Consider the following 16,109-nt stretch of genomic DNA (forward strand, 5'->3'; position numbering starts at 1 on the left):
CTCAGGGTTGCTCCCATGAAGAGCAAGGGAGCAGCAGCATTTATACCCCCACTTAAGTCATTGGTTATGGGCTGGCCCTAGGACCAAGTTAATACCCAGGTACTCTGCTCTTCAGGGTGCAGGCAAAGCTGTTCCACAAGGAGACACAGATGCTGGCTGGTGGGAGAGAGCAGTAATGACAGAGATCTGATGTGATATGGGCAGAGGACTCACATTGTCTTTTACAGGGTAGAACCTAACAGAGGGTGGAGTGCACAGCCAAAAAACCAAAATAGGGTCTGGGGAGGACCTTAGAGTAGGAGCCCTGTTCTTCCCTTTATGGTCAGTGTGACTCTGCAGCTAACCTGACTTCTAATTCACCGAACAGAAGTGACTTAGGCCAGTGGGCCCTAGATAGTGCATCTGGTCCCTGCGGTCTGTGGAAGGTCTGAGGAGATCTAGAAGTTTCCTCTGGGCTGCAGATGCTGACTTGGGAGGTATGGAGGACCACCGTGCAAGGGATCCAAGTGACTGTGTAGCAGAATGCTGCAGAAGTGGTCACCCAGGTGTTGCTCCAAAGGGAGTTGCAGTCAGGCTCAGAGGACTGGCCTGTGAGCAATAGCCCAGGAGAGGGTCACATCGTCAGTGCGAGCCACCAAGCTTGACTGTTATGGAGGAATGACACACAAGACATATGAGTCAGAGAATCCAAGAAGTCCCCTTCTTTCAAAAGGCCTCCTCCTTTCTCCCCTTTCCCAATATGGCAAACGGATGCAAGAGGAAGTTTCTTAGTTCCCAGGTCCTAAGGAAATAAAATAAAAGAACCCCCAAAAGGAAGTTTTGGAGTTTGAATTGACTAGCCACCTGAACAGGACTGTTTTAAACTTGATAGCGATGAATAATCTTTAATTGGCAAGACTGAAAATTTCTTCTCTACTATCAATGAGAATATGCATTCCAATATGTTAAGAGATTACTTATAAAGCAATTTGATTTATATATCTGAGTTCTGGTAAATACATTTTGACAATACTCTACAATGCCTCCCCCTGCCCAATAGTACAAAATAAACATGTCATTAAACACAAATGGCAGTAGTTTTAACATGCTGATTCATCCAAGGTTTCCAAATAAGTATTATCAAGGACTCCATAAAATATCACAATAAGAAACTCTGTATTTTGCAGCAATTGCTCCCAAACTTTGAAAACTATTGTAGAGTATTTTCCCATGCTAAAGGCCAGTTACTAAGCTGGTTGAAGGTTGCTTGTTCACCTGATAACAAATGCATTGGGAAAGTGAAAAAAAAAGTCTGTGTTTTTCCCTTTGCTGGTAAGGACAAATCACTCAAATAGCCCTGGACCATAGAATAGCTACAAGTCATTTTTGGCCATTTTTTAAGAAGTAAGGAGGTCTTTTCTAAAATTAATCCCAATGAATAAATACGGGTCCTTGGTATCCCTTTAAGTAGGGTGATATTGTACCATAACTAGTTACGAGGTTTTTTGGTTTTGTATCCACGTCCTCATTTACTGTGTGAAAGACTTATGTAAGGCTCGAATGTGAGACACAGGGGATCTAACTCCATGGAAAACATTAAAAAACAATGGAAAGTACAGAGCCACCTCCTTTTTTCAGTGGCATAAGTAGATTAAGGAGATTTGGAATGAAGTCTTTTAAATTAACCCGAAGAAAATGCCTTTGTTTGATAAATCTGAAGAATAAATCTACATCAAAAATGCCAACCCTTCTTGACTTGCCCATAGCCATTTTGAGATAATATGCCTTATACAGATCATGTTTTGTACCAGCGATTCTCTCTCCCATCTTTCTGTTCCAGCTTTCTAATGATTACTGTTTCATATTTTTGCATATGGAAATTAAACTGTTTCAGCACCATTTCTTTTTGTTTTTAAAATAACATTTATTTTTTCAAACTTTCAAGTTTATTGTGCAGTGTAGAAAACTGAAAAGCATAAGAGGCAAAAAAACACAAAAGTCATCCAGAATCACAAATAGTTTACAGTCTGACGTATCCTTCTAGGTCCTTTATGTGTATACACACAACTGAGCATACATTTTTATGTGGCGGAGATTACAAAGAGTGTATCATGCTTTTTCATGAATATTTGCCAATTCAGAGTCCCAAAGCCACAAGTATTGGGATAACTAAGAATACATGATAGCAACTCAATTAGGGGCAAAAAATATATTCCTGCCTTTCTTGGGGACAAATACTGCATTCCCTTAATGTTCAATTTAAAATGAGACATAAAGCAAAACTACAGTAAGTATAATGCATCTAAGAGTATTCATTGTCAGATTTATATTGAAATATAACTATAATATTATAATATAATATAATATAAAATTCAATGTTTCCATTGAATTATTTAACAGTGTTTTCCTGTGGTACAGCCAAGAGATGCACATACAGTGGTTACACCAAAATGGAAATATGAACACATCTGCATACATCTGTCCCCCTGCACTTTCTTCTGTCCCTCTGCAGCCAACCTAAAGAAGACGTCCTGATGCATATTCAGCACCATTTTTTGAAAGTCTCTTCTTTCACCACTGAATTGTCTTTGCTTCTTTGTAAAAAAAATTTGTTTCCATATATATGTGGGTCTATTTTTGGACTGTTTATTCTGTTCCATTGATCTGTTTGTGTATCTTTATGCTAATTCCACACTGTCTTCATTACTGTAGCTTTATATTAAGTCTTGAAATGAAGTAGTCTTGAATTCATCCCCCAACTTTGTCCTTCTTTTTCAAAGTTGGTTTGACTATTCTAGGTCCTTTGTGTCTCCATTAGAATTCTAGAATTTTTACACAAAAAAAGAGCCTGCTAGGATTTTGACTGTGATTATATTGAATCTATAGATCAATTTGGGGATAATTCAAATTTTAAAAATTCAAGGCTTCCACCCCTTGAGCATGATATATCTCTCTCTTTATTTAGGTCTTCTTTAATTTCCTTCAGCAATGTTTTGCAGTTTTCAATATACAGATTTTACACGTTTTGTCAGATTTGTCCCTAAGTATTTCATATTTCTTATTCTGTTGTAAATGGTATTTTTAAAAATTCCAATTGCCAAATGTTTGTGGGTGGTTAATTTTTGTATATTGATCTTCTATGGGGTAACCTTATTAAATTCACTTCTTAGCTTAAGCAGCATTTTTGTTAATTCCATTTGGGGGGAGAACCTAAGATGGCGGCTAGGTAAGACAGGGCAAAAAAATGCCTCCGTGAAAAATACTAGATAAAAACCAGAAAGTGACCCAGGACACCAGTTCCAGCAATGCACCAGCCGGTCAAAGTCTGCTAAATCCATAGGGACCATGCATTTGGTGAAACCGGGAGTCTGTGTTCTGAAATGAGTGAGTGAGCTGGCTGAAAGTCCGGCGGCCACGCTGTGGTGTGGGGAAACCATGGGTTGGCATTTGGAGATGGACTAGTTCTTTAAAAAAAAAAAAAAAAAAGGGAGGAGCTGCAGATACGGTGGCGAGAACTACACAGTGAAGCGCCGCAGGAGCGGGCCTTGTGAACGCCTTAATATCTGGCGTGGAAGATAGCCCCTCCTGCACTCACTGCTAAGTGTCTCAGAGCCAGGAGGGCAGAGGGGAACCAAAAGGAGAAAGAAACCTCACCCCTTGCAGCCATCTTGCTGGCGGGCTGGGGATGCTCCTGCCCGGGGCTGGAGCTGCAGCCCAGAGTCATGCCAAGGGTACCAGTGGGATGGGAAGTGTTTCCTTCAACACTGCGCACATGCCACAATATCAGCCATGGACAGTGGCCTTTAGTGCACCCACAGCTAATTGTCCCAGACCTGGGAAGGCGGAGCTGTGTGAAAAGGGGGAAATTAACACGCCCCATTCAGCCATCCTTACAGCAGGCTGGGAATGCCCTTGCACAGCCCAGCAGCCCAGGGCTTCCCTGGAGGGCCGGCATGCACTTGTGATGTGGCAAAGCCTTCCCTCAGCAGAGGTCCTGGAAGAGCACGGCTGGGAAGGGGGACCCACTCAGAAATCCCAGGAACCCTACACCAATACCAAGGACTTGTGGGTCAGTGGCAGAGACAATCTGTGGCGAGACTGAAATGAAGGTTTAGACTCTTCGAACAGCCTTAAATCTCCGGGAACACTTGGGAGGTTTGATTATTAAAGCTGCCTGCCTCCCTAACCACTCAGACACATGCCCCACATTCAGGGGGGACAGCACCAACAACACACCCAAACTTGGTGCACCAATTTAACCCCACAAGAATCAGACCCCCACACACCACAAAGAAAGACAAAGTTGGGGAGAACTGACTTGAAGGGAATAGGTGACTCGCAGATGCCATCTGCTGGCTAGTTAGAGAAAGTGTATGCCACCAAGCTGTAGATCTGACAAATTAAGATTGGGGTTTTTCAAGTCCTAAAAGAACCCTATCAAGTAAAGCAAATGTCAAGAGGCCAAAAACAACAGAAAATTTTAAAGCATATGGTAAAAACAGATGTTCTAGTTTGCTAATGCTGCCAGAATGCAAAACACCAGAGATGGATTGGCTTTTATAAAAGAGGGTTATTTGGTTATACAGTTCGCTCTTAAGGCCATAAAGTGTCCAAGGTAACACATCAGCAATCAGGTACCTTCACTGGAGGATGGCCAATGGTGTCGAAAAACCTCTGTTAGCTGGGAAGGCACATGGCTGGAGTCTGCGCCAAAGTTCTGGTTTCAAAATGGCTTTCTCCCAGGATGTTCTTCTCTAGGCCACAGCTCCTCTTGAAAATGTCACTCTCGGTTGCTCTTGGGGCATTTGTCCTCTTAGCTTCTCCGCAGCAGGAGTCTGCTTCCAACGGCTGTCTTCAAAATGTCTCTCATCTGCAGCTCCTGTGCTTTCTTCAAAGTGTCCCTCTTGGCTGTAACTTCTCTTCAAATTGTCAGTCTCAGCTGCACTGAGTTCCTTCTGTTTGTCAGCTCATTTATATGGCTCCAGTGATTTAATTTTGACGCTGAATGGGCGGGCCAACACCTCCATGGAAATTATCCAACCAGAGTCATCATCCACAGTTGGGTGGGGTGCAAAGAATTACAGTCTAATTAACACTGATAGGCCTGTCCACACAAGATTACATCAAAGGTCATGGTGTTTGGGGGGACATAATACATTCAAACTGGCACACCAGACAATATGGAGAACCCAAACCCAAACACCCAAATCGAAAGATCAGAGGAGACACAGTACTTAGAGCAATTAATTGAAGAACTAAAGACAAACAATGAGAGCATGGCACAGGATATAAAGGACATAAAGAAGACCCTAGAAGAGCATAAAGAAGAAGTTGCAAGAGTAAATTAAAAAATAGAGATCTTATGGAAATAAAAGGAACTGTTGACCAAATTAAAAAAGATTCTGGATACTCGTAGTAGAAGACTAGAGAAAGCTGAACAATGACTCAGCATCCATGAGGACCACAGAATGGAAAATTAAAGAACAAAAGAAAGAATGACAAAAAAAACAAAAAAAATCGAAATGGATCTCAGGGATATGATAGATAAAATAAAACGTCCAAATTTAAGACTCATTGGTGTCTTAGAAGGGGAAGAGAAGGGTAAAGATCTAGAAAGAGTATTCAAAGAAATTGTTGGGGAAAACTTCCCAAACCTTCTACACCATATAAATACACAAATCATAAATGCCCAGCGAACTCCAAATAGAATAAATCCAAATAAACCGACTCCAAGACATATTCTGATCAAACTGTCAAATACTGAAGAGAAGGAGCAAGTTCTGAAAGCAGCAAGAGAAAAGCAATTCACCACATACAAAGGAAACAACATAAGACTAAGTAGTGACTACTCCGTGGCCACCATGGAGGTGGGAAGGCAGTGGCATCACGTATTTAAAATTCTGAGAGAGAAAAATTTCCAACCAAGAATACTTTATCCAGCAAAACTCTCCTTCAAATTTGAGGGAGAGCTTAAATTTTTCAAAGACAAACAAATGCTGAGAGATTTTGCTAATAAAAGACCTGCCGTACTTGAGATACTAAAGAGAGCCCTATTGACAGAGAAACAAAGAAAGGAGAGAGAGATAGAGAAATTTAACAGACATATGTAGAACATTACATCCCAAATCACCAGGACACACATTCTTCTCTAGTGATCACAGATCTTTCTCCAGAATAGAACATAAGCTGGGACATAAAACAAGCCTCAATAAATTTAAAAAAATTGAATTTATTCAAAGCACATTCTCTGACTACAATGGAATACAAATAGAAATCAATAACCATCAGAGACTTAGAAAATTCACAAACACCTGGAGGTTAAAAATGAGGGGGAGATGAAAACATTTCCGGATAATCAAAACTGAGGGACTTCATCACCAGTAGATCAGTCCTATAAGAAATGCTAAAGGGAATTGTGCTGGCTGAAAGGAAGGGACACTAAACAATTGACTGAAACCACATGAAGAAATAAAGATTTCCGGTAAAGATCACATGGTAAATATAAATACCAGTACTACTGTATTTTTTATTTGTAACTCCATTATTTACTTCCTACAGGATCTAAAATACATTAACTGTTATGATAAATCAGTGGTTTTGGACTCAATGTAAAATATGTAATTTTTGACAAGAACTGCATAAAGGTGGGGGAATGGAGGAGTATAGAAACATAGTTTATGTGTCCTATTAAAGTTAAGTTGGTATCAAAGAAAAACAAGATTGTTACAGACTTAAGATGTTAAATTTAAGCCCCAAAGTAAACACAAAGAAAGTGTCAGAGAATACGACAATTTGATTTCTACATAGGTGACTTTTATTTCTTTTTCTTATTTTCTTTTTCTATGTCTAGAACATCTGTTACAATGTTGAATAGAAGTGCTAAATGCAAACATCCTTTTCTTATTCTTCATTTAGGGATAAAGCATTCATTCTTTCACCATTAATTATAATTTTTCCATATTTATTATCAGGAATGGATGCCAAATTATGTCAAATACTTTTTCTACATCTTTTGAGATGGTCAAATGGGATTTCTTTTTAGTTTGTTAATATGGTAAGTTGCACTGATTGATTTTCTAAAGTCAAACCTTGCATTTCTGGGATAAATATTACTTGATTGTGTTGTATTATCCTTTTCATACTCTGTTGTATTTGATTTGCAAAAATTTTGTTTAGAATTTTTGCATCTATGTTCATAAGAGACATTGGCTGGTAATTTTTTTTCTTGCAATGTTTTTATCTGGTTTTGGTATCAAAGTAATGCTGGCCTGAGAGACTGAGTTGGCAAGTATCCTCTCCTCTTCAATTTTCTTAAAGAATTTGTATATAATTGGTATTATTTCTTCCTTAAATGCTTCATAGAATTTCATCAATGAAGCCACCTGGGTATGGAGCTTTCTTTGTAGGATGATTTTTAACTACAAATTAAATTTCTTTGATAGATATAGGGCTGCTACCTATTTCTTCATGAGTGAGCTTTGTTTAGTGTGTCTTTCAAGAAATTTGTCCATTTAATATTCTTTTAATGTCTGTAGAATCTTTAGTGATATCACTTCCTTCATTACTGATACTGGTAATATATATCTTCTCTCTTTTTTTTTACCTGATCAGTCTGCCTAGAGATTTATCTACTTCATTAATCTTCTCTGAGAAACAGTTTTTGCTTTCATTGATTTTCTGTTGTTTTCCTATTTTTTATTTCACTGATTTATGCTTTGATCTTTATTATTTCCTTTCTTCCTCTTGCTTTGGGCTTCATATCCTTCTCTTTTTCTATTTTCTTAAGGTGGATGTTGAGGTCATTGCTTTGTGATCTTTCTTCTGTTCTGATGGAAGTGTTTAATACTAAAACTTTCTTACTGCTTTAGTCGCATCCCACATTTGATATGTTTTTTTTTTTTTCACTTTCATTCAGTTCAAATTGTAATTTCTCTTTTGGTTTTTCTTTGATTAGTGGGTTATTTTAGAACCATGTTATTTAGTTTTCATTAATTTGGGCATTTTCCAATTTTTTACTGAAAACCCAACATTAAAAATTTTATGTTTTTGAGTGCTAGGTTTTATTTTATTGCTTTAAAGAATCTTGGTATTTTGGGGATAAGCACTTAATTTACTTGCAGACCAGTTTGATCCTCTTGAGGCTTGTTTTTAAGCTCTTTCAGGGTTGTTCTAGAGTAGCCTTTACTTTAGGGCTATGTTAGCTCAGTTTTCAGGCATTACTCTTCTGGTCCCTACTGAAAAATTGTTGTATTCTGGAGTTCCTATACTCTGGCTTGTGGGAATTTCAGACAACTCTAAGCACTATTTGAGCTCTGGGATTTGTTCAGCTTCCTACTCCCTGGAAGTTTTTTTCCTGATACCTGCTCTTTGAAGTTTCACTCATGCAGGTTAATATTGGACCAAAGACTCAAGTGGAATCCAATGCAGATTTCTGGAGCTCTTTCTCTCCATAGCTATCTCCTCTCTTATACTTTGCCATGCAATTTATAGCTGTCTAGGTCTCCCAGAACACCATTCTCCATCTCCTCAACTCAGTGACACTAGTGGCCTGTTTCAGTTCCCCTTCCATGTGCTGCAGTTTAGAAATTGCTTCCAGGTACAAAGGCAGGGCAATTGTAGACATTTTTCGTTTCTCTTCTCTTTGGGATCATAATCTTGTGCTTCCTGTTATCCAAAGTCTGAAAAGAGTTGTTTCATATACTTTGCTAAGTTTTTTAGTTGTGAAAACAACTAAAGCAGAATCAGCAAAAGGTGAAATACAGCCCACATTACTCTCTAATGATGGAAAGCAGACATCTCGTCATCTCTAAAATAGGGGATGATATTAAATATAAAGTGATTCCTAAGTCATCTTCATGATATCTTCGTTTACTTTTAGTATTCATTATATTTCATACTTCAAAGCGGGCAGTGCATTGGAAAGGACCCCAGGGTGGGGAGCTGGAGTCCTGGTTCTTGTACTACTTCTGCCGTTTACTGGTTGTGCAAGCAATTGCACAAACTCCCAGGGCCTCAGCTTCACATCTGTGAATTCACCAAGGTCTCTTCCACTTCTGAAATTATAGAGAATGTATAATCCCATTCTTATTCAGAGATTCCTTTAGGCATATTTCTTGCATTCAGTTCACAGCTTTCCCTTGATAAAAGATAAGAAGGAATTGAGAAATATTTTTAGAAAAGAAAATAGAATGATCAAAAGAACAGAATGGCTTAATAGTGTGCAAGAGCTGGAAAAAATTAAGATCTTTTGTTTGGGACAAATGAAGGTGGAAACAGTATGTTATAAATAAATTTTTCAAATTAAAAAAAACAATCAATTTGTGCAGGTGTAGTCAGAGCAAAGAGAGTTGACTTCCTTGCAGTAGCTGTTTATGCAAGTTAATCTGGCACAGTACTTATGGTATGACACACAATAGTGAAATTTTAGTAATATTAGGAAAGAATTTGGAACTGTCAAAACAAGGTCTGTGAATCAAATGTCAGGTACATGGTGTCATTGATGTCACAGAGAAAAAATGTCATTGTTATCCTATGGAGGTATGGAACTCATGTATTTTATGTGGTTGAGCAATTTTCTCTGAAGATGGTTTTGCTAATCAAAGATTTAGATCCTCTATCTTTTGAAAACAAGTATAATTGCATATTGAAAAAGTACACTTTATGATCCAGTAAAAACGCAGCTTTGTTCCTGCCTCTATCCTTTAGTCTATGGAGTAATCTTTCCTGCGTCTGCATGAAAACTCAAGAAGCCCAGGATTTCCTGCTCTTTCATAGGTCACAGATGATCTACAGTCGCTAAGTCACAAACACAGTCCTGATGCAGAAATTAGAAAATCCCTCACTTCCACATGCTTGGGCTTCAGGATGGAAGCCTGCAGTAAGGCATTTCCCCACTTCACGTTTCTACTCCTCCCTTCCCATCTTAATAGCTGCTTTTTCAATCCCACCAGGGTCAGTGGGGCTGGGGGAGAGAAGTGATACATAAAGGAGTTCTTATTTGAACTAATACTTTTGTTAGTCACTCTCACTCTGGTCTAGCAGATGTCTTCATTTTCCCGCACTCTTCAGAGTTTCCTTGCTGCTTCTTGTTCTCTTATAATTTCCTTGACCTGGCAGGATGCTTCTCTCATTTCTTTGTTCTGATGATCACTTAAGACTCTTTTCTTGGCCCCTGGCCATTGAGTAGTGCATCTCCAGGCTCCCTCAACTCATTCTGTGCCTCGAAGCCCCGAGTGCTTCCAAGGAACACTCATACATCCTTTGCCTGGGACAGATGTGTGTCCCAAGGCAGCAGCACTTTTCTGGCTCTGCCTCCAAAGAAGTCAGCCTTTCTCTTGCTTTTTAGATTCCTACCTGATACAAATTTGATCCAGCCACAGTGTCAATTTCAGCTTTCTCAAGAGTGAATTGAGCACCAGCCTCTAAGTCTCCCAACCTCAGGAAATTCTTTGTACTCTTCTCCGAGTGGTCCTGTCTCCCTAGCTCAGGGTTAGAGGGTTTCACATCCTCCCCATTCCCGGGCAAAGGGCTTGGCAAAATCTTAACCCATCCTCTGCCAAGATATCTCTTCTCTGATCACATTTCTCTCCATTCCCTGACCCTCTTCTATGTCCTTGACCTTCTGGAGGGGCCCAAGAGACATGGAACAGGTTCTCAAGGTCATTTACATTGAAAATCTTTATAGGATGGTTTGGCAGCTTTCTTTGGAGTTTTATATCTATTATGTTTTGTTGCCTGGTGGAAACAACAGTTTTAAGATCCTATTACGCAAGTAATAAACAAACATGATTCATGGGCTGATCCTTGAACCACAGTCTGATGCTGTAACATTTGGCTCTACTAAACATTTTGATTTCTGGGTGTGTTGCTGTGTTAAAAAAACAAAAACAAAAACAAAACTTTTCTTGGAGAACACTCTGAAGAGTCTTATTTAATCCTTGACCAGCTTATGTTATTTAGCACTTGTTAACTAGAGCTGTAGGCATACAGAGTTCATAAAATAATTTGAAATGAAATCCCTTACCATGTGGATATTTTTATATGGTAGTAGATTGATCCCCAGGGGCATCAGGTGGTTCTTGACCACTGAGATCTCTTCCAGCACAAAAAAAGTGATGAGTCCATGATTGTCTGGCTATACAAGAGGGCAGAAAAGTGGTTCTGCAATAGTGAGTCCCTGGAGAACAAATTCTTCCAAATTAGCTCCCTCACCAGCTGACCACTCAAAACACAGACTTAGTGGGCACCATGATAGCATGTTCTAGTGAGGTTTCTGAGGTCATGATATCCTTACAGGGTTGCTTGAGCCAAGTGCAGAGAGTGAAGGGAATGAAACACCAGCCTGAGTTTCCCCAGATGTGGCACAATAAACTTGTGTGTGTTGCTTTTCCTGATCTTTGCAGTTAAGGTTGAGAGCCAGAAAGGCTATGTGTTATAGGAGGTTTTCCCTAACTTTGGTCTCTTTGTTTAAAACTGGGTCGGAAAATAGTTGAGTAAAATCCAAAAGAGGTTTTTTTGTTTCATTTCTCTGGAGACCTGAATCATGAAATTGGAATGCACTTGACTAATATTTGATTTATTAAAATAGTAACTCTCTAAGGTGGTCTCTCTTAGCCTTTTTAAACCCATAGCCCCTTTTAATGAACGTTTCCCACTTCTTTGGAGAGTCCAATTTTCTCCCTGCTTCCCAACTTGCTCCTTCTTTGAGATTCATATGCTCTATGAAGTCATCACAGCTGAGATGATGCAGTTGAACTTTACCTTCTGTAGTTTCTGTTACAAAAGCATTGGGCATTTTTTGGCTTGGCAAGTATATAAATGTATATTACAGAATTGGATGTGTTTTTTCACTTTATACTTTTTCATGTTAGTATATCCTCCTTTCTACAATTTTGGGGCACTCATAGACCTCCTGACGGCTGGGCATGAACTCCTGAGGGGACTGCTCCCCTCAGCTCTTGGTGACTCAGTCATGACTACTTCATGGGCTCATTTTTCCATCCAGATGGATTTCTTTTTTTTTTTTTTTTTTTTTTTTTCTTTTACAATGGGGATTTATTAACTAGCAAGTTTACAATTCTAAGTCCATGAAAATGTCCAAATTAAGGCATCAACAGGAAGATACCTTCTCTAAAGAAAGGCTGCTGGCAATCTGGAGCTCCTCTGCCACATGGCCAGGCATATGGAAACATCTGCTGGTCCTTCTCTCCCAGGTTTCAGATTTTAGGTTTCGTTGCTTTCAGCTTCTGGCTTCAGTGGCTTCCTTCTCAGCTTCCCTGGGTTTTTTCTGTCTTTTATCTTCTTAAAAAGGACTCCAGTAAGAGGATTAAGACCCACTGTGAATGAGGTGGGTCACATCTTAATTGGAATAATCTAATCAGAAGGTCCCACCTACAATAGGTCTATACTTACAGGAATGGATTAAAAGAACATGATCTTTTCTGGGGTATAGACAGCTTCAAACCATCACAGGTATTCGATGAATAATAAAAGATCACTTAAATATCAATCACAAACTCTGTGTTCTCCAGTTTCTAAATTCATGAAATAAAGGAATTAGATGGATGCTGTTGGAAGCAGAATAAAGCCATCTGTGTCCTCACCCCAGAGCCTGTCTATATGAAACCTGACATGCAAAGGGGATTCACATTGTAGGTGGAATTGAATTTGCTGATCAGCTGACCTTGAAACACGCTGAGTGACGCCTGCAGATCCATTTTAGTTTGGAAACGCCCTAGAAAACCTGTGGGTGCTGTTGCTGGACAGAGCTCCCTGATGTCAATCCAAGTGTTTGGAGCACAGCTGGGGATGAGTTTGTTTTGGCCCAAATACTGAACTTTGCTCTGGGATACTCCAGGAGCAAATTGCACTTAATAGAGTCACTTGTCTCAATTCAAATAGTTGCCTAGAAGCCAGAAGACCTCCTGGTTCTGAAGATCTTCTATCAACTTCTGTCCACACGTCAATAGATTTCACTCTCAGCTGTTCCATGCATTCATTAGTGTTGTATGAAGTATGTCCAAAGTCAAATTGCTCTGCTGCTTCTGGTCCGCATAGTTCCTGGCTTTCTACCAACTGCCCTGGAGGAGTAACTAAAACCCACACCTCACAACTCTGCCATCTTTTTCCCTCTAGGATCAGAGTTTTATAGCTTGAAGTAGCCCATGAGATCATCTCCTCCCATCCTGGTATTTTATAGAAATGGATGTCTGAGTTTCACTGCAGATCCCAAGTAGGAACTGTGGTAGCTGGATTCCCTGCTCAGCATTCTTTCCACTCTATTGTTTTGGTTGAATCTTCTCTACTTGATCTCATCCCTTTGAAAGACAGCAGTCAAAAACTACAAAACAAACAAATTCCAGTGAAACAAACTCTGCAAATGTACTTCATATTATTTTTGTATATACTAATATCAAGCTGCCTTTATACTATAGTAGCTCCAAGGCTGTGCCCTTACTTATTTGCTATGAATCCGGCTTTTTGTCAAGTATTGTAAGTGATACAGAAGAAGAAAGACATAATCTCTAACTTCCCATAACTTAAAATTTGTTGGCAGAGATAAACTTAACTCATTTTCAGCTTGTGGTCATCTGTGACCTATGGGACCTTTTTAAAATGCATTTGTAATTAGTGATTTCCAAGCTTCCACCCCTACCCTGTACCGATCCCTCTTTGAATTCCTCTATAGTTTATGTGAGTCAAAAATAATTTGTGAGATTGGAAGGAATTTAGGAGAATTCAGGGTTCATATTGTTGGTAAATTTAGTTAAAATTAATAATATAAGAGGTCTAAAAAAATCACAGTATGAGGTAGATAATGTCATTAATTTTTAGCTGGGGAAACAGAGGCTCATAGGGTTATGTGACTTTTCCAGAATTGCTCAGTAGATGGTAGCTGGAGCAGGGTCTTACAGCTGAAGTGGCTGGTGCCAAGACCTGAGCTGAGCTGAGAGAGCTGAGTTGCCAGGCATTGAGGTAGTCAAGATAACAAGCCCAAATGAAAGGAATAGTCAAGTCTTTATTCACTTACTGCGGTGGTGTAAGCAAGAGGAGAAAGTGCTGGCTCCCCTAGTTTTCCATTTTCCTCCTGGAAAAGCGCCGGGGGAGGGTCAGATAGATCATCACAGATGTGGAAATCCTGTCATTGCTGAGGGAGCCCCAAACAAAGAGCTCCTGCCATTTTATGGACTCAGGGACTGAAGGGAGAGAAAAGGGAAAGGACTAAGAGTGGAAAAGCACTGAGTAGTGAGAGTGGAGAAGTGTCTTCAAATGCCTACCTCCTCCCACCCCCACCCCCACCCCTATGGCCCTACCACCAATAAGGAGATCTCAGCAGAGCTGCCTGGGGAAGGCCTTGGCTAAGGGCCCCTGGAAAGGAGGTCTCCAAATGGAGTCGCCTGGGCTAGGAATGCAGATGTGCATAAAGCATGGCCCGCGAGAGGGGCGTGAGTCCTTGACCACAACTCTCTTGTGAGACTGCAGTGCATGGCTGGGCACCAGGGCTGTGTGAGGAGGGCAGCTTTCCCCAAGTCCTGACAGCTAAAGCCTTTGTAGTTGCCTGTGGTCGAGCCTGAAAGATCACACGTAGGATTTTGGCAATGAACTGGACCCTTCAGCTGGTGTTGGAGTCCACAGGCCCCTTCACATTTCACGCAAGCAAGAGTATAATAAAGTGGGAGAGAGTGACTGGGCAAACAGGCTTGTGGGAGATGATAGTTCGGTCACACTGAGGCAATGGATATATCCAATTAGCTGTGAGAAGTTTCTGAATGTACTGACAACAGTGTGTGTCCTTCCTCAAGCTGTGTGGATTTTTATGTGATCGGGCCTCACAGTGGTGGAGGATGGATTCACAGAGGTGGGTAATGGATAGGGCAGGCACTCTAGAGATGACGATGTTATTGAGTTCAACTTTTATTTATCTAAGAGCTGGGCTTGAATCAAGGGTAAAAGTATCAGAGATGCTAAGTCTTAGGTCCTTAGGAAAAAGAGGATCCACAATTTAAGATCCACAACTGTCATCCAAAGCAGATTCCCTGGTCACTGGGTCTTGGAAAATGGGGTAATGAGACTGCAGGTTTATTTTGAGGTAAAAGTTGTTTACCAGGACCCTTGCTGTTGTCAGACTCAGGTAATGTTAGCAGAGAGCGAACCTGACAATTTCCTTAGAGTACTCTTGGCCCTAAGCTTTTTCCTATAATTATCAGTCACTGTGGGATAATGGCATTTTTTGCATTTTCCCATGCAGATGAAGGAAGGAGCAACAGGAATTTGAAAAATCTACCCTTATGTAGGGTATAGTTTACCCTACGGTTATCCAAAAGTAAACATTTTATAAGTTTTCAACAAGGAAGAAGGGGGTATGTGGGAAAAAGAGAAAAATGTAGACGTTCTTCAACTGACTTTTACCTTGGTAGACGATGAAAACAATGAAATATTCCTAAAGAAGTAATCCTAGTTTGAAAAACATCTGGTTCTCAAAAGACTGGCATTACATATTTGCTATAGCTTTTATTGTTTTGTTTGGAAAGGTTTTATAGGCTAATAATGTAATGAAGAAAATATAAGTTTGTGTTTGCATATATATATTTTTTTCTGTCTCAGGTCTTACAAGAATTCCAAGTGCAGTGAGAAGTGGGGTTTGTGTATGGTTTATGGGGAGGGTAGTGAGGAAGATGAACATTCTTGCTCCTTCCCACACAACAGGCTTAATTGTAGGCCATAGTCCCTCAGTATGTGTGTGTGTGTGTGTGTGTGTGTGTGTGTGTGTGTGTGTATGTATATATCTGATTTGTTTTTTAAATAAATATTTTTATATAAAATAGATATTTTAATTTATAAAAATGAACAGATATATTTATGTTTTTTGCTGATTTATTGAGATAAAATTAAATGGCTTTTTCCCACAACTGTATTTCAGGATGCTGCTGGTATCTCATATGGAACCAATATATGCCAGGAATGTTTTTCCTTGTTTTGATGAGCCTGCTCTGAAGGCAACCTTTAATATTACAATTATTCATCATCCAAGTTACGTGGCCCTTTCCAACATGCCAAGCCTAGGTAAGTAATGCTTCTGGTCATCATATACATTATATATATAATATATTTATGTATGAATTTTGTGATAG

The 16,109-nt window shown here is 39.7% G+C and overlaps 1 protein-coding gene across 1 annotated transcript in view; it reads left to right on the plus strand.

Moving 5' to 3' along the window:
- The window catches only part of LVRN (laeverin), a 90,054-nt gene that overhangs the window by 10,774 nt on the left and 63,171 nt on the right, over positions 1 to 16,109 (plus strand). Inside the window, exon 2 of the mRNA XM_037801560.1 lies at positions 15,899 to 16,041. Within this exon, the coding sequence (XP_037657488.1) occupies positions 15,899 to 16,041 (143 nt within the window). The remainder of the gene's footprint in view (positions 1 to 15,898; positions 16,042 to 16,109) is intronic.

Source organism: Choloepus didactylus, chromosome 13 (assembly GCF_015220235.1).
Source record: "Choloepus didactylus isolate mChoDid1 chromosome 13, mChoDid1.pri, whole genome shotgun sequence".
Classification (NCBI taxonomy): domain Eukaryota; kingdom Metazoa; phylum Chordata; class Mammalia; order Pilosa; family Megalonychidae; genus Choloepus; species Choloepus didactylus.